Genomic DNA, 19219 nt, shown 5'->3' with positions numbered 1-19219 from the left:
ATTTATGGTGATTTTATTTTCGCTAGATCTTTGCCCAGATTGACGCTAATGCATTATAGAGGAGTGGATCACTGAAGCAAGATGGCGTCTCGATTGACGCATTCGTTCCAATGAACAGCAGTAGTCAAGGCGACATCTAGTGTATATATCTATGGTATCGAACCTGGTTGCAGTTTACTCATTGTTCCTCTAGGGGCCGCCGCTAGCTAGTGCAGAATGAATGGGAGTCTATGGGGCTAGATGGGTAAAATTTATTTTTATTATCGTCTTAAGCTTAGTTTTCTCTAGACTCAACCATAAATACATGCCTGTCAGTTGGAACAACCCAAAAAACTAGATAATTGCTTGAGATTTTGACGATTTATGGTGATTTTATTTTCGCTAGATCTTTGCCCAGATTGACGCTAATGCATTATAGAGGAGTGGATCACTGCGGCAAGATGGCGTCTCGATTGACGCATTCGTTCCAATGAACAGCAGTAGTCAAGGCGACATCTAGTGTATATATCTATGGCGTTTCTCCCGCTGCTCGCGTTGAGGAGTTCAGCTGTTGCTGCACCGACAGACGGCACCGGCCAATCAAGCCAATCTACGGACGGCACCAACCAATCACATTACGGTTTTACTTCAAGTCATTTGCATAGCTACCGTCGGGAACACCTACTGGAATGCGTTGACGGAACGCAGCTGTGTGTGGGAGCCGTCATTCACCATGGGAAGTGACGCGCAACTTGATTGTTGATACCATAGACTGTATATATACAGTGTATGGTTGATACCATGGGCGGCGGGATGTTCGTTTTAACGTTTTTTTTTTGTATGAATGAATTACAGTAATGACACGCCGTTGCGTTGTCAACGTGAGACACTCTTCACTTCATTTATTACAATTTCCACAATACTATATTAGTCAGAGTATGGACTAGCGTAACCTACTAGCTTAGCTCCCCCCACGCTCTGCCTGAAAGCAGGCAGCTTTGCTGCTGGCATTAACAGTTTGTGTGCATAGCTAGGTTTAAAACATGACTGCCAAAGTCTTAGTAGCCTGTTTAACATCCAAAGACAGTCATTGTACCTTTAAGGAATTAATAACATAGAGTTAATATAACATTACAATGAGCCGTTTGAGACCAAAAATAAATAATCAATTAGGGGTTTGCACGGCGTGTCATCAGATCTGGACGTCGCCATATTGGAGATACTCGCCTCAAAGCATTAGGCACTGAAATAAATCCCTAAGATCGTCAAGGAAAATGGTTAATTATTGCCGTGTTTTAGGTTGTACCAATAGGTCAGACTGAGAAAAACATCTGGTGTAGGTATCTACTTCCAAAAGTTATTAAAAAAACAGGGAGAAAGGAGAACTAGAATTGCGGTTCCGAGGAACTGCAAGAGTGGGTTTGATCAGGGGCATGGAACTAGGCCTCATCCAAGGATTCCAACGGTACCTCATTTATGAAAATCGGACATACGGGTCAAAAGTTACATGCACACACCTTCATATACACAGACAGCCCAGCCCAGCCCATTAGAGCTCTGCCAGATGGCTTAGAACTCGCCAGGTGCACGATTAACAATTAGATCTGTGATGTCACAATCGGAATTAGAATCCTTGAACATTCCGCCATTCATTTCAATGGGCCCAAAAAACGGCGAAAAACGGGAATAACGCGAAAACGACAAGGACCAGCGACACGAAAGTAACACGCCCACTACACCGGTTCGGGCCTGAATTTTTGGAGTTCGAACCGCGTCGATAGCTCAAATGGTCTAGGAGCAGTAGTGAGTACAAAAAGTAGATATAAGTAAACTTAAGAAGAACAATTGGGCTTGCTGGATCAAACCCACTAATAATGACAGAAGTTATCAGAGGAAGGGGGGCGCTTGTGGTTGAACTTGGTACTTCGTCTCCCTCACCCAACTCATATGGATCTGCGCTGCCAATAAACTGTAATTTCTCGAAATATCGCGCCTTTTCTTGTGGTCCAAGTCCTGCCCTATATGCCTTTGCATCTTACACGCATTTTGATGAGCTTTTCTGTTGTTTAGACACGGCTACAATCACGTAAGATATCCAAAGTGCATAATACTCCATTGTACGTACTTCATTCACTGAGTATCGCCAATATGGCTGCACATGCTGGGTTACCATGGTTACCGGCCAGAACGTGATGTCCATGCAAACCAAAGATTCTAGAATCTTTGGTGCAAACCCCTAATAGTAAAACGACTCAACTAAAAAAATTGCCGTCGACTAATTTTCATGGTCGATTAGGTCGACTAATCGCGGCAGCACTAGTGATCATTACATGTTTTTGCGACTGCACGAAAAGCTGAGGGAGTCTTGTGTTCCACAGGGCAGCAGCTAAAAATGTACACTCCAAGAAAGGAGCAACTAGGAAATCAAAGGTATCTGGTGATAAAACAAACATCTCAACTACAAAAGGTAACCTCATAAAAATGGATTTCTGTGCAAACGCTCTTCTGTCTGTGGTCTATGTGCACTCCTTCTTTAGTGTCACACTGCTGTTTAACGCGCCTAAAATGAGAGTAATAACATTCTATGGTGGACAGGCCTCAGTTTCATGTCTAATTTTCAATAGCAGCATTTGCTGCAAAGGTTAAGCTGCGAAGAGACAGATTATTAGCTTTTTATATTCAACAGGAGCTAGTCTTAGCAAGCCTGGGGTGCAGAAAGACACCGATGATGAAGACTCGCTGGATGAACTGATCAAAGCCCTATCAATGGAAGACGACGAAGATTTTTTTCTTTGACATGGGCCGCATCTGCTGCTAAGTCTACTTTAAGAATACCTTACTTGCATCCAACAAATTTTCACAGAATTTCAATTTGCATCAGAAATTGTGCACTCAATTTATTATTTTGTTTTACTATTAATTAGTAAAAATAATTCAAACATTTACTGATGTCTGTAGATTTATTATAGGGACACATGATTTTACAAAGAAGAAGAGGGTGTGTGAGTGGGAGGAAGGCCTAATATCTGAAAGCCCAAGTTATTGACAGGACATAGAAATAATATGTAAATAACTAAAAATACAAAAAGTGGCACCACAGTACATCCTTGAAGACATAATGCAATTAACCTGCCATTATGGCATCCTCTACAGCAGTCAGTTGACAAGACGAAATGCAAGCGAGCGCTGTCGACTTTCACATATATAAACAGTATATTACATTTCTTTTCTCGACCAAATGGTGAATATTTATAGTACAGAACTGACATTGTTGCGATGTTGTGGAGCTGCAGATAGAAAGGAATGGACTGACGAGCATCCTTGATGCTGGCACCTCTGGCTCTTCTCGCTGAAGGCTGGTACCCTTGTGGCACGGCCCGTTTATGATTTCTTGTACTCGATCCTTTCCACTTTGACGTCGTCGCCGATGAGTTGGTACACGTACGTGACAACTGTGGACGCCTGGATGTCCATCAGGACGAAAGACGGTATAATGTTGCTGTGGGCAGACGACAGAGAAGAACTCAAGACTTTGCGTGTATGTTGAATTAAACATGGCAAACTCTCTTGTTTCTGTGAGGTTTTGACACCAGTGTAAATGTGTCTGTTGTTGGTGTTCAGTAATGCCTGCCATCTCAGCTGATGATGGCAGGAAAACAGAAATATCATGTTATCCTTGAATTATGATCTTCATTTTTTCTAATTGCTAACAGTTAATGTTACTATCTACGAAATCTATGATCATATCATATGTGTATTCTGTAAGAATAAAATATTATATAAAAATCCTGTAAGCTTAGCTGAGAAGCACACATCTCCCCAATGCACTCAACAGATATTTTGCTTTTTACCTTTCCAGTGCATTGTAGGCCCCTGTGGCTGACCCTGGGTTAATGTAAAACTTGTTCTCATTCTCAAAGGCCTCAAATTTGTGTGTGTGTCCAGAGATGAGAATGTCCACGTCCAGCTGCCTCTGCAGCAGCGCCAGGCTGGCCATGTCGCCCCAGGGAATTACTTGGTGCCCGTGGATCAGGCCGATTTTGAACTGACCCACTGTTACCACCTTTTGTTCAGGGTAATTCAGGTTCTGTGAAAGGAATTGTTCATTTGTCCTTGTCTTTAGTTAATGTGCATGTCTGTCTGATTTTCAGTAGCTTATCAACCATTAAAGAAGTTTTAATTTAACCTACTACACAGATACACAAAGTCTTGAAACGGAATGAGAGGTCTATTTTTCTACCATTTTAAAGACTCAACTGAGCATGTATTCTACAAAAGGGACACTTTTCAAACCTACCTCATCAAAGTCCCCTCTGACAATGTGAACATCCCCTGCCAGTGTTTTCAGGTAGTCATAGCTCTCCTTGGTACACAAATTGCCGGTGCAGAGAATGTGTTGAATCTTCCCTGGCACCAGTAGCTTCTTGAATTTGGCCGGTAGTGTGTTGCACCGGTGTGGAATGTGCAGATCGCCTAACACCAGGACCAACTGACAACACATCAATTCAAATGGGGGAAAGGGAGAATGACGTGTTAGAAAGCGGTCTCGTTCTAAAGAGTTGTACTTGAGTGACCCTCACAGCAGTATCATCAATTCGCACTGACTATGAGAGTGTGCTGAGACTGTCAGCACACAGCAAAGTAGACGCTTATGACAATACTACCTCATGAAACTCTGGACTGCATCCTATAGAGGTTGCACCACACACTAGGTCCAATGACCAAACCCAGTGCAATTTGCCTACCGCACCACAGCAACCCCATTAGTCTGCAGAGCAAGCCTTCACAGGAGCGCGGTGCATGGATATGAAAGGTCTCGGCAGAAGGATGAGAAGGACACTTACTCTGTGACCAGTCTGAGCACAACGGACAGGTTGATTGAAGGCAGGAAGGGGTTGAGTGGGTGAGGGGAATGGGGTTGTGGAGAGATCAAGAGAAAGTATGATCATAGATAAAAACAAAAAGTGAAATAAAACAAATGGTGAGACAAGAGGAAAAACTGAAATTAGAGTTCAAAAGTGAATAAATGAATAATAAATGAGGCATTCAAAACACAAATAAATAAAAATGATTTAAGTGATGCTAGCTACATAAAAGGTTAGTGGTGGTGGTTAGTATTTATTACATGCATGCGTGAGTGAAAAAAACAAACAAATGTGAGGCCACACAGATAGGTTAACGTTATCTTAAGCAAATTAAAGACTTGACTAGCATGTTAAAAGTGGAAATGATACATTCCAGAAAGACATTGTGACTAATGTGACATGCGGTTAATATAAACCAAAAAGCCTGGATGTTCTGTGCGTATAACGTTAGAAGTCTCGCTTCGTCGTGTCATCAGCTTGCCATTAACGATAGCTAGTGAACTCGGTCTCAAATCAAACTGTTCCTGTTTTAGCAAACGCCTAGCTAGTTAGCAACTTAAGCTACTGTAAACAACCAGCTAACTATATTTGATGTCCATTATAACTATAAATGAACAGAGCTCGAAATGATGTACCTAAAACAGCTCATCTGTCAACAGTACGCGCTGAACTCATAAAAACAAATTGTTAGACAGAATATACATTAGGTAAGCTAAGTTAATGTGGTAGCTCGCTAGGATATCGGCTAGCTAACTAGGATGCTTGCTGGCTCTGTAGCCTACAACTTGTCAGTGGAATGGCAAGCTTATCACTTAGACATTATGTTTCCACACAAAGTTCGGTTACAATGGGTGAAGAAAAAACAAGGTAAGCAAAACAGAGCACGTAATACTGATGTATATGTGTAAGAAACGTTTAGCAAACGTCCACAGGGCCGTACAGCTGGTATTAGGCTCTTTCCCACTTTTGCTGTCACTGTCATGTGATCTTTCACCCATCTCGAACTGCTTGCTACGAGCTAGGAGGGGAAAAGGTACATAAACCTAATCCTTCTCTCCACAAAATGCTCGCAACACCTAAATCTACTCACATGCATGTTACACTAACAGTTTCTTGTCAAAATGTTGTTACACTATGGGTCCACAAGAGTGCTTTAAGCTTACCATCTTCTTCGGCTGCTGTATCTGTTGGACCTCCGGGAAAAGCTACGCACACACGCGCACGAAACGTAGCTGCACGTAATACAACCAACCAATACAATTTTGATTCGTCATACGGAATTCATTTTAGGACATTTCATACATTCCCTCATGAAAACATTGTGCAAGCCACATGAGATCTCATGTTTAGGACTCCAGTTGAACATACAGTACATACAACTGTCCTCCTTCAAAGATTTGAAAATGTTTAACAAGCATTTTAGTTAGGATAATGGTAAACTAAAAATAGACATTTATTTCTAGACGGTTGTAATAAATTATTTTAAAATTGTAAGGGATATACACTGTCTGTTTCGCAAAAAATGAATGAAAACAAGTTTATAGTAAAAAAAAAAACAATTTTATTGTGCTAATTCTGTATTTACTCCAAACAGAAGTGAATGCCCAGGACATCCCTTGAGCCATTAAGAAGCTGAGTGGCTTTATCAAACTCCAGTGGAACAGTACTGGGTACCTCTTTCAGATCTTTCTCCATTAGCTGTGGACGGGAAAAAAAGAATGCTCATGAATTAAGAATATTACTACACACTGCCTTCTTTACTTCAAATAACTTGTATATCAAAGAGGAAAAACGGAGACTATATGGGTAGCAGGACAATGCTGGACTTGGTGGTTAAGCATGTATTCACAATTTCGTTTGGGCAGGCAAATTACCTCAAATGTGGAAAGCTCAAGAAGTTTAGAGATGTCCGTTTCCGTCTGGGATAAAGGCTGATTGATTGCCTGGGCTGCTTTTGCAACATCCGGGTGGTAATGGTTCTGTAGAGTCTGATGGATGACAGAGGCAGGAATTACTTGAGATAATTGAGAAAAGTGAAGCCCATAGAGTGACAGTGATGAGTGTACCTATTTGGGATACCATCTCAGTATGAAGACAGTTTAGAAGAGACTAAACAGTTCATATGTGTGGAATAGAAAGGACAGAGGTCGATAGGAGGTCATTAAAACGTAGACTTACACTTCTTTATTGTACAGACCACATCCCATACACAAGTGTGCCTTGATCCTAACGTAAAGGCTTTTGCATAACAAAATCCAAAATTTTGCATGTGTGTTTTTGGTCCTTTAAATCCAGAATGCTGGACTTTTTTTTACAGACGAAGGTTTTGGATTCAGTGTGCAAACAAGACTGACAACGCAATGTTTTTTTTCCAATCATAAGACAGTTTTACACAAGTGTGCACAAACCTTAAGTGTGCTGCTATAGTAACAAAGGGTTAGAGGGTGAAAAAAAGCAACATGCCAGGTCTTACTACCTTTATCTCCCATAAGCTGCTCTCCAGAGCATTACACTGGGCAGGGTCCTCTTCCTCCATGTTGTACGGGTCATTACAGGGTGCTGGTGGTACAAGGCATACAAAGGTTATCGGAAGTTGCATACATTTACAATACAGTCATCTTCCTCATTGCAAAAAAACATCTGGAGGAAATTGGTTGGTCTTCAATCAGTTACAATTATCGCTCACTGGCAACACTGGTGACACGGACTAACATAAACAAAAGCTCAGAGGAAATTACGTTTGAGATTGGTGGGGTTTGAAGATGGGCATGAAAGTGACGGATAGTTTCGACTTCACGTAAATGAAGTGCAGTGCAGTGGTAAATTATTGTTAGAAACTAGCGTCCGGCTGTGGGCGGCAGATGGAGGGACACACGCTCACCCTCAGCACTGGGTCTGTGGATGAGGACCCTGCAGGACGGGTGACGGCGGATCAGGTTGCAGATGAAAGGCAGGAGCATGACCAGAGCCGTTGGGGGTGCCGTGAGGGCCAGCCGCGAGAGCCGCTTAGCAAACGCAGCCACCAGATAGACTGGCAGATGCCTGCCGAAAGAATTCATGATCAGAAATGATTTCTGAAATTTCATTCAGAAATCAGGAAATGCATTTTACTCGACAGAGTCAGAGGACATTAATCAGAATGGTTGGAGTTAATACTTTAAGGAATTGTTTAATTTGTTTTAGCAGTTACATCCCTGAGGTCTGAAAAGCTTTGACAAAACTTTTTGGAGCTTAACTGAAACAAAATTAAACTGTTCTCATAGAATTAATTTATTTCCATAACAGCTGCACAAAAGTGGATTTGCCTGCTTTTGAGAGCAGATTGAGATGGGAGGAAAACTCACGTTGAGGAGAGGAAAAGGTTTGCCAGGTGGAAGAAGCGTGCTCTGTACTTCACATGAAAAATGGAGGGCTCCAATAGATTATAGAGTTTCTTGTAGAAGTCTGGATACTCTCTGACAACATAATTTTGAACAAATTATTTTCACGAGGCAGATTGACAGCATTCATAATAGGTGGGGTTGCAGCTCATGCATGTTTAGATAATATCAGAGATAAAGGCTCTAAGTATGTTTGCAAAATTATGTTGCAAATATATGCAGAGGCAATAAACTCACAGATTGTGCTGATGCATGAGAATAAATAGACCATTCAGAGCCAGTAAGCTGATAGCTCCACCTGCACAAAGAATGACAAGAACATTTGCAATTGTCTGAAATGACCTCTCTGCTTAAAGCAGCAGTAACAAATCCGTCCCACTTAGCCTACCCCCCTGACTAGTCTGATGTTTGATTTATCTAATGTACCATCTCAGAGATTTGTACTGTAAAAGCATGTAGACTTTAGATACACTTAAAAAATGTCTTAATCCAGGAAAGATATTTTGCAATTAAGATGATCAACCACAACGACACCAAAGTTCATTAGAAAGAAAATAGTATGTTGTCTCACCAATATCATAGGCAGCAGTTAGGAAGTCGATCATGAGTGTTGGCTCGCTCATGTGAGGAAGGATAGTCTCATGTAGAATCACCAGAACCTTCTTGTACATGCTGCCAGGCAACTACACATACACAAGCAGTGATTAGCAAGAATTCATGCTAAAAAAAAACAAAACAATCTGTAAATATATTCTACAATGACAAACACATACCTTATACTTCAGAAACATTAACCATGTCCTCTCAAAAACACGCTTGTGTTCCTGAAAAGTCAATGAACACCATTTAAGTTAATAGTTAATAAATCAAAACAAACTGCAAAGATAAACTGAATCCATGTATTGATACAGTTAAAAAATGTAAGCTCACTTACTTTAAATTTGGCTGCTTTCCAATCGTTGTGCTTAGCTGTAAAGGAGAAGGGTATTGCTGTTGAAGGCCTTCCTACATCCATACTGACCTTAAACTTTCATTCCATATAGTTCTTTATTCCATATAATGTTTTACCCAATTTTAAATGTTTAGACAATAAACAACTATTAAGGACAACAGGCTTATAAAGAATCATCCAGTAACAGTGCCATGTTCTGACCTCCTTGTTGGACCATGAAGTTGGTGAGCTCAGACTCCTGACTGGGCATGTTAATGTTGGAGAGAAGCGTGAACACATTGTTCTGAAATATTGGCATCACAACCTGCCAAAAAATAACCATATAGTTGGAAAAATGATCAAAACCCTAGTACCAATTAAAAAAGTGCAGTACTTCATGTGAAAACTTTCTCGCTATAGTAATGTTTCTACAACATCACTGCTTTCAACAACACTTCTCCATCTCTTACCCCTTTGTTTTTCTCCATGACATTGGCCACATGATCTCGAATGGAGCACATCACGTAGTAGCGCACATCATCCATCTCAAGGAACTCCTGGAACCTGGAGATGATCATGGCCATGTCCTCACTATCAGACAGCATCCGCTCTACCACTGCCTGCACACAGACATACGCTGCACACTGTCATTCTGCATGTACACTCACTTCACAGTCACTGAATTTAAGGAGGTACAGATGTTTCTGGTACATACTGACAAAATCCTCGAATTTTGAAAGATCATAGATCACACACAATATTTGGGGGGGTCTAGCACATTGGGGGTCAATGTGCTAGTCTTACTGCTAGCAAGTAGACTGTTAGTCTAGACATTACTGACATCTTTTTAACTGTGTTGTATAACTTTTTTCAACTATAATTCACCACACCATTCGGTCTACTCCATACCCCTACGTAGTGCTTATCAGCTGTCTGAATGCCTGACCTGTATAAGCTCCCGGGGGAAACTGTAATGCTCACACCAGTCCAGCTTCTGTAGGGGAAACTTCCCCTCTGTCGATGCAAATTTCATCAGCATACACAGGGATGCCTCCTGTGAAAACATAACTTTCAGCATAAGGTGTTCTTGGTCCCATGCATGCATTGCAACCAGTCTTATAAGTAAGACCTTTATTCATGATATGGGTTACCATACTGATTACATCTTATTGTAGCATATGCAGTTTGACTCACCTTCACTGGGTAAGCATTATGCCCCATGTTCTCCAACAGCTGCTCTATGCAATTAATATATCTGTGTCTCAAGAAAATTCGATATTTGTCATCGGCGCTACGTTCACCTGACAATAGAAAACTGTTTTGTTAAAACCTTTATCTGAAACATCTGAATCACAATGATCAGTTTATCATATACAGAGAGCTCATCAGTCCTGTTAGCTTTGTCGGCGGCCAATAAATTCCTTACATAATCAATATATTTTTCCACACTGATGGGGTGCCTACACCGCTGATGATACGTGTCTTGCAAAATACTGGCCGACAGCATCCAGAACTACTCACCCTCCAACACTTCATCCTCCTCTGGTAGTTTGCCGACAAACAGGTCACCTCTCTCCAGTAAGTCGCTGAATAACTTTCCACAGGCGTGGACAGCACACATTGCCTCTTTTTCTTTGTTCGACTGAGAAGCATAAGAAAATCTTAATGCTAATGTTGATGAACTATGATAGTTTGTCCACGTTACCTTATAAAAATCCCCATCATCGTATACATAAATCAACAAACACATATCCCATTATTTCACCGAGTCATTACCTGCAAATATTCCAGTAGATCAAATATTTCGTTTGCATTTTTTCTGCTCTGGAGAACACTTTCAACTTTGTCGTTTATGACCTTTTTGTATGATTTTGTACTTTCCTTCGAGGTTTCAATCCTCACGTTGCTGCTCTTGGTCGGCGCCATGATGTTGTGAGTTAGTGGCGTGGCGTCACGACGACCAGAAGACTACTCGTCTTTAGCATACTGCCACCGTGTGGTTGGGGAGAAAACACTAATTGCTGCAGTGTCTTAAAAAAAAAAAGTGACCAAAACACTGACCCAATTCTGAACGTATGTCTCATGACTTGGTGCAAATAATTAGTGCCCCTACAAGATGTACTGAAATTACTACCGTTCAAAATGTTGGGGTTACTTTGAAATGTCCTTGTTTTCATCATTAATGTTGTAAATGACTTGTAGAAAGAAATGGCTGATCTTTAATGCAATATCTACATTGCCCATTATCAGCAAGCATTCATCTAATGTTCCAAAGGCACATTATGTTTACTAATCTGACATCATTTTAAAAGGCTAACTGAGAAAACAGAACCCTTTTGCAGTTATGGAAGCACATAATGTAATCTGAAAACTAGTATAAGTATATACTCTTTTGATCCTGTGAGGTGAAGCACACACTAATCCCGGTGCAGTGAGCTGCCTGCAACAACAGCGGCACTCGGGGAGCAGTGCCTACTGGTCGGGGTTCGGACTGGCAACCCTCCGGTTACAAGTCCGAAGTGCTAACCAGTAGGCCACGGCTGCCCAAAACTGCTGCCCTGATTAAAAAGACAATGCAACTGATCTCAGCTAGTGTATTTAAATCTCCTGAAAGAATCAATAGTATACCATAGAAATTTCCTTCTGAATAATATCATAATTCTTACCATGACATCATTTACAAAAAAGTTTTACATTAATTGGTCGCATTTGTTTACACTGATGTCATAAATGCAATGAATGCAAAAGCACCCAAAAAAGCAGAATGCACACAAAAGATTTAAAACCAAACATTTATTCAAAACATAATCATTAAACTAAAAAACCTTGCATTTTGCTCAGAAGTCTGAATCTGATAAAAGGCAAAGGAAAAGAAAATTTGTTCCATGATTGTTCAAATCAATCTGATCCATTTCCATCATCGTCATCCTGTGGAACACAGAAGATTTTACTTAAGGAAAATGCTTGTGACCGTCATGGCAATAATACAAATTGCAAAATGTATGCAATACAACTTTAATAGTCATTTTTTCACGTTCTACTGTACCTGTTCTCCACTCTGCATTTCCTGTTTTCCTGTTGCTGTTGCCTCAAAGTCATGAATGGACAGCGTGGCCATCCAGTTGACCATGGACTTCTCATCTCTCTCCGTCTCCACAATGGTGGGGTAGATGTGAGCATCTTTGAAGCCTGCAATGGCCTCTTCCTCCTTGGTCCACTCCAGAGTCTCATGGAGCCCGTCCCCTCCAAAGCGTTTGTTGTAGCGGTCAAAGTGCACCTGTTAAGACACACATATCCCTGTCTGTAGAATATATACTGAACTGTTTTGCATGATGAAGATGCTATTCAGTTTTCATGAGTTGATTGGATGTAACCACCATCTGAAATAATAAATGGTACTAAGGGCATGTGTGTGGCCATTAAGAGAGCCTGATTATGAAGGTGACTAAATGTATGCATATGTAAGACGGTCTCCCCGACAAGTACACCTGACATTCATCAATCTCCAAAATCACCAAAAGAACATCCGATTACTCAGTTAAGCATGCTGGTCATTGATCAACTGGTTTCTGATACATTTCCAATTGCATTTAAATTGGCTCTGGTAACACCGCTGCTTAAAGGGCCATACCACCAAAACGGTTCTGTTGTCTGTGACAGAAGCCTTACAAATCAGCCAGAGCAGCAGCTCGGTTCTCTGTGCTAATCTTGCTCGATTTATTAGCGGCTTTTGACATGGTCAATAGGGTGCATCAAAAAACACAATTCTTGAATTTTGATATGGCTGGGTGCTAAAAGTGTTCCAATATATGTAGAAACAACACATGCAAAATATTTTTCCAGTACATTATGATTTAGGGGTGCCACCGCACATCTGTTTTTGTTGGATAAAGTGGTTAACAGTGCTCAATGGTCGCTATGGAGATCTGAGGTAAACAATACTACAGCTCAAGAAAACTGAGGTGATCTTTCTGTTTGAGGTGATCTTGATCTGTGTTGGATGTGTTATTACATATTACTATCATATCTGTAGTTGTTTCCCCGCCCCCTCTGCAAAGCTAATTGCGTGCCCACAGCTGAACCACAAGCGCAGTTGAATAGTTAACCAATTGTAGTTAACCAGCGACATACAGAGTAGGCCTAGTAGTTCTACTAATCTACTTAAAAATACTTGAACTATTTATTGCACAATGAAAAACTGATGCTCTGAATACTTATTCAGCTGTCTCTAAAAGTTTCTCTAATTGACGCATTCAACCGCGATTTTGATTACACCTGCTTTTAACAGGCAAGTTTTTCACCGCAAAACAGACATGAGCTGTTTTCATACATATGGCGGAATACCTAATCAATGCTATTAGCACTTGTCGTCTCCTGTGTTTGCGCGATACTCCCACTTACCCCTGACCCTCCTATTAATGCATATGCATGACACGGAAAAGCGCAAATAGCCATTTGCAGCTCCCACGACAGGCAGTCTACGCTTTTTACTCAGTGCGGCCTGTTTGAACATACCTCGCCATGGTTTTATGTGCACTTTGCGAATGAAATATGCCTGACGTGGGCACAAAAACATACATCTGGCCCTGTCTCTCCTTTTTTCATCCGCTTTCTCTGGGTGTCTTTCTTCTCTCCTTTGTATCCCTTATTCTCTCTCTCTCTCTATTTATCTCTTTGGCTGTGGAGAACATGTGTGTGTGTGTATGTCTGTGTCTGTGTGTGTGTGTGTGTTTCTGTGTGTGTGTGTGTCTCTGTGTGTGTGTGTGTGTGTGTCTTTGTGTGTGTGTCTTTGTGTGTGTGTGTGTGTGTGTGTCTTTGTGTGTGTGTGTCTGTGTGTGTGTGTGTGTGTGTCTGTGTCTTTGTGTGCATGTCTCTCTCTGTGTGTGTGTCTGTCTGTGTCTGTATGTGTGTGTGTGTGTGTGTGTGTGTTAGGCCTGTCGCGATATTCAATAAATCAATTAATCGCATGAAAATTAAAATTAGCTCGATAATTTTTCTGGCCGCGATAAATGCCATCTGCATGCTTGTTTGTTTGTTTTCCTCGTCTCTCTCTCTCGGGTCCTTAGAGTAATGATGAGTGAACCCTCATGTCAGTCACATGGTGTGTGGGGAGGCGGGACTACTGGCGTAGCCTACCACAGAGTGCAGCTAAAGAGCCGCGTGAGAAGTAGGTACCGGTAGGCACTAGGCAGAGAGAAAGCTAGTTGCGAGTTCGAGTAGGCTACGCCTAATAAAGACAAAAAAGATGGAATTGGTTTCTAAGCCTAACGCGACAGCTGCAGTGTGGGAGCATTTCGGATTTAAACCGAATGCCCGTGGTGAACCACTGAACGTGTGCGAGTCGGTGTGTCGCATTGGTTGGAAAACAGTCGCAATTAAAAGCGGCAACACAACAAACATGCATATGCATCTAAAACACAATCATCCGCTGCAGTTTTCCCAGTTGGGGAAAAAAAAAACACAACAAGTGGGCCGTCTTCCTCTTCCCGAGGAAAATTCTCAGAACGACAATATTATCGCTTATCGCAATAATTTCTGAGACAATTTATCGTCCAGTAAAATTTGTTATCGTGACAGGCCTAGTGTGTGTGTCTGTGTCTTTGTGTGTGTGTGTCTTTGTGTGTGTGTGTGTTTGTGTGTGTGTGTGTGTTTGTGTGTGTGTGTGTGTTTGTGTGTGTGTCTGTTTGTGTGTGTGTCTGTGTCTTTGTGTGTACTGTATGTCTCTCTCTCTCTCTGTGTCTGTCTGTGTCTGTATGTGTCTGTTTGTGTGTCTGTGTCTTTGTGTGTGTCTATGTGTGTGTGTGTGTGTGTGTCTGTGTCTTTGTGTGTACTGTATGTCTCTCTCTCTGTGTGTGTGTGTGTGTTTGTGTGTGTGTGTGTTTGTGTGTGTGTCTGTTTGTGTGTGTGTCTGTGTCTTTGTGTGTACTGTATGTCTCTCTCTCTCTCTCTGTGTCTGTCTGTGTCTGTTTGTGTGTCTGTGTCTTTGTGTGTGTCTGTGTGTGTGTGTGTCTGTGTCTTTGTGTGTACTGTATGTCTCTCTCTCTGTGTGTGTCTGTCTGTGTCTGTATGTGTGTGTTTGTGTGTGTCTGTGTGTGTGTGTCTGTGTCTTTGTGTGTATGTCTCTCTCTGTGTGTGTGTCTGTCTGTGTCTGTGTCTGTATGTGTGTGTGTGTGTGTGTGTGTGTGTGTGTGTGTGTGTGTGTGTGTGTGTGTCTGTGTCTTTGTGTGTGTGTGTGTGTGTGTGTGTGTGTATGTGTGTGTATGTATGTGTGTGTGTGTGAGTTGAACATGACCGCAACCAACAGCCAAACCTTTGCCGCTGCAAACCCAAGCTAATCCCTGAATAGGACGGTTACTCTTGGGTGGCGGGTGAGGGAGACATATCTGGGGGGAGACACACTGGCTAGGTTCAGAGTTCAGGTTCCATTCCCTCTCTCTTCCTCCATGGTGATGTTGCTCAGTGGAGCAGAGACTCTGGCACAGACTGAGCAGTTAAATTCGGAGTTTAGTTAATGTCAACTCTTACCATTAGGCCCTGTTAGTCAGTGAGTTAGCCACTAGAGAGAGTTTGTTCTTTTAAGTTTGTCAGTATCGCCCTTTGTGTTTAACAATAAAGTCAATTAAATTTTATATGTGTGTCGGACATCCATCACTGCTGCACAGAATTTAGGGTAAGGCCACGTGAACATGTCCCATTGACCTCCATTCATTTTGTCTATAGGACAGTGAATGGAGAATCTTGAAAGTTGAATTCTGAGAAATGCCTAAGTTACCCAAAGGGCAAACAAACAACTTTTACTTTGATAACCCTATAGAACATGTTACTGTATAAAAGTTCACTGTACTCAACATTTCCAGGTCAAATTTTGGCAATTAGACTAAAAATTGCACATTTTTCGAAATTTCGCCAAAGTTCATGTGTTAGGTGGCACCCCTAAATCTCAATGGAATTACTCAAAACTGTGCAAAAGTCATTTTTATGTTAATTGGAACAAAATGCAATGCCAGCCAAATTGATATTTTGAAATTAAAATTTCCCATTCAAATTTGATGCACCCTAATGGTCAATCACCGCAGCCCACTTTTCATAGCCTCAAACATTGGCATTACAGGCAAAGCACCCTCCTGAATGAATCCTACTTCACCAGGTGACCTTTCAATGAGTCATGGCTTGGACAAATGTCCATATCTCACCGCCTCACCACACGGGAGCCCCCAGGCTTGGTGCTGGGGCCCCATCTCTTTGCCATCTGGTTGGGCCCGATTATCCACTCACATAGCTTCTTATATCACTGGGCAGATGATACCAAAATATCTTTCCCACCTCACGACACCAGTCTCGGCGTGGATCTTGGATAGTCTCTCTGACTAAGTAAAGCTCTCTAAGACCGAACTGCTGGTCTTCCCAGCCGAACAAACCATATACTGTATCACAACATCAAAATCAACTCCGCAAGTTTGCAAGAAACTTGGGTTTCATGCTTGGTGACCAGCTAACCTTCTCTGACCATCTTTCCTCTGTTGCCCGGTAATGCTGCTTTGCACTATTCAATAAAAGAAGAATCAGGCCGTACCTAACCCCACACGCCACCCAGCTCTTGGTACAGACCATGGTTATCTCTGGTCTCGACTACTGCAAAATGAATGAATAAATGTAAATGTGAACATCAACCAAAGCTTAACTAAGAGGAACAAGTCAAGGATTATTATAGGCCAAAGAGAATATACATACATTTCCTGCACTGTGTACACATGTATACAAGCATGCTGTAAATCATGTCATTAATCAAAAATGAAAAGTAGATATTAACATAGAAATACGTAATTTCACTATATGCAAGAAAGAGCAAGACAAAACGTACCCTCTCCAACACCAGGCCGAGGCCCGGCGCTTTGGGCACATCCACCTTCTCCTCGCCCCAGCTGCGCTCCATCAACTCCTCGCTGGCGTAACCCTTCACGATGGCGATCACCAGGCCGATCATCTTGCGGATCTGGTGCATCATGAAGCTCTGGCCCCGCACGGTGATGACCGCAAACTCAGCGCCCTGTCGCAGAAAGGGCTCGCCGCAGGTCATGTGTGTGATGTAGCGCTTGGCACTGGGGTCCCTGGGGCCCTTCTGGGATGTGTAGTTGTGGAAGTTGTGGGTGCCCTTGAAGCAGGCAAACAGGCGGTTCACCCATTCCAGTGTGGAGGCCTCTAGGCGGAAGTCAAAGTCCTCTTGGTTATGGTCCTTAGGTGAGAAGGACAAAGTGGGAAGCATGTACGAGTAGGTCCTGGCGTCGCAATTGTTTTTGGAGTTGAAGCCACCTGTGACTCTCTTGAAACCTATGAGAGTGACGTAATGGGAGTGATGATCTTTAGAAACAATCCATTCTTTGATAATGCAATTCAGTGGCGACTATCAAAGGACCATCACAACAGCTGCCTCACCTAAGATTCTGATCTGGGGTGGAAGCTCGGCATTGATCCTGTTTACAATGTCCTCAATCAACCAGAGCTTGAGAGACACCACTTGACCTGCAGCGGAAACACCCTGTGGAAAACCAATCACAACATCTTTTTTCATTTTATAATACAAAACACATTAAAACTGATAAACTACTACAACAACCCAAACTCTGAATAGTACCTTATCGGTTCTTGCACATCTCTGAAAAGACATTTTCTTCATTTCATCTTTGTGATTCTCTGGGATGCAGCCTGCCTTCACCAGTGCAGTCACTAGATCATCTTCTATGGTTTTGAATTGGGCAGAGCCAGGATTTCTCTATTCATAAATAGAAGAAATAGAAAAACATTTCTCAGTACATTTGACACACCCACACTGCATAACATATATACTTTGCTAAATGACCCACACTTACTTGCATACCGTAATATCCTTTGCCTGAATACGCCATTAGCAATACCACTTTTCTTTTAGGAAGTTTTTTCTCCTCTTGACTTTGGTCTTCAGCTTCTTTCAGCTTCTTCTCGACGCGTCCCGCATCAACAGGAGCACCATTATCCTCTGCGGATCTTTTCATCTTGCCGGACGAATGAAAATTGCGCAAACCTTCACACTGTAAAACCAACCCTTAACAACAAAAAACATCACAGCGAATGAAATGGTACGCTTAGTTTTAATTGTGTTAGCGTTTTGAATGCAACCTAAGGCGCCAGCCAAGGCAACCGACATTACAGTGTGATGCGAAAATATGAACGATGGGTTACATTTATTAACAGAAATGTTATCTTACCTCTGACTTTCGATCCTTCACATACAGCTCTTGGATTTGGTAAAACATGAATAATCCGCAGCAATTTTAGCATATCATGCGTTTATTCAAATGCTTCTTTTAAATCATTGTGTTCAGCGTGGAACCACTCCTCGCTACAAACAGTGATCAGTCGGGCAAGTAACAACCAAATCAATCGACCTGTTTCAGATACGAAAGACAATACATTTTTCTGCACTGGTTAAAGCGACGACACCCTGACCCAAGTCTCCACACAAATGTAGCTACACCTTCATCATTATAAGTTTGACGTAGGCTATAATCCTTGTTGTTTAGACCAACCGGATCAAGGTAGCATCCCTTCTTCTTTATCTGGTTCACAAACCCTTTCACAATCTACACAACAGACAGGGGTCTTTCTCAGACAGTAAAATAAAATTGGTCCACACGCCAAAATCACGCTCACATGGAGATGTAACCTCTGAACTTTCGCGAAAAACCAAATATCGCGAGGATAGACGGGACGGGACAGAAAATGGGACCATGGGACAGAAACTGTTTTTTTTTTTATTTTATTTTTTTTAAATAATGCATTGAATCAAGTCATACAATACAATTCATAAAATATAAATCATTAACAATTAAATACTAGACCACACATTTCCTCCAGGACCTATGTTCAGCATATTCCGTAGCACAGCACATCATGAGGATACAGGTTATATAATATTTCATATTCAGTGATATCAATGAAGAATGTCAAAGTTACATTAAAAAAGTTATATAATATATCTTATTAATCACTATCGAAAGAAGGTTCCCACTTTTGACTGCCCTGCGGGT

General features: G+C 41.7%; 3 protein-coding genes across 4 annotated transcripts; all 3 read right to left on the bottom strand.

The window, feature by feature from the left end:
• Nucleotides 1-3227: 3227 nt before the first annotated feature.
• On the bottom strand, nt 3228-6092 carry vps29 (VPS29 retromer complex component). Of its 2 annotated transcripts, none has more exons than XM_076284763.1 (4): nt 6008-6092; nt 4277-4468; nt 3831-4066; nt 3228-3478 (listed from the first exon to the last, which is right to left on the bottom strand). In XM_076284763.1, exons 1-4 carry the CDS (start codon nt 6008-6010, stop codon nt 3361-3363), a joined length of 549 nt encoding a protein of 182 aa, XP_076140878.1. In that variant the 5' UTR covers nt 6011-6092; the 3' UTR covers nt 3228-3360. The 2 variants fall into 2 exon arrangements, with proteins under 2 accessions (XP_076140878.1, XP_076140876.1); XM_076284761.1 differs by lacking the exon at nt 6008-6092 and adding an exon at nt 4824-5988.
• A 211-nt stretch (nt 6093-6303) lies between these two features.
• Nucleotides 6304-11081, bottom strand: noc4l (nucleolar complex associated 4 homolog). Its single transcript, XM_076283358.1, has 15 exons — nt 10932-11081; nt 10677-10797; nt 10350-10456; nt 10102-10209; nt 9626-9775; nt 9378-9480; nt 9159-9193; nt 8998-9048; nt 8796-8907; nt 8462-8522; nt 8189-8299; nt 7726-7886; nt 7321-7403; nt 6719-6832; nt 6304-6542 (listed from the first exon to the last, which is right to left on the bottom strand). Exons 1-15 carry the CDS (start codon nt 11079-11081, stop codon nt 6426-6428), a joined length of 1584 nt encoding a protein of 527 aa, XP_076139473.1. The 3' UTR covers nt 6304-6425.
• Nucleotides 11082-11928: 847 nt separating this feature from the next.
• On the bottom strand, nt 11929-18849 carry pus1 (pseudouridine synthase 1). The gene is made up of 7 exons (XM_076284760.1): nt 18398-18849; nt 18023-18234; nt 17788-17925; nt 17589-17691; nt 17017-17483; nt 12202-12432; nt 11929-12083 (listed from the first exon to the last, which is right to left on the bottom strand). The coding sequence occupies exons 1-7, from the start codon at nt 18468-18470 to the stop codon at nt 12054-12056; spliced, it is 1254 nt and encodes a 417-aa protein (XP_076140875.1). The 5' UTR covers nt 18471-18849; the 3' UTR covers nt 11929-12053.
• Nucleotides 18850-19219: the final 370 nt, after the last annotated feature.

The sequence above is a fragment of the Alosa pseudoharengus genome, unplaced genomic scaffold, assembly GCF_046254945.1.
Source record: "Alosa pseudoharengus isolate Yale_2024_CS ecotype anadromous, Long Island Sound unplaced genomic scaffold, YU_APseudo_1.1 YU_APseudo_1.1_scf_14, whole genome shotgun sequence".
NCBI classification, from domain to species: domain Eukaryota; kingdom Metazoa; phylum Chordata; class Actinopteri; order Clupeiformes; family Clupeidae; genus Alosa; species Alosa pseudoharengus.
Note: the sequence above shows the minus strand (reverse complement) of the source record. Positions and strands in the feature narration are given on the sequence as shown.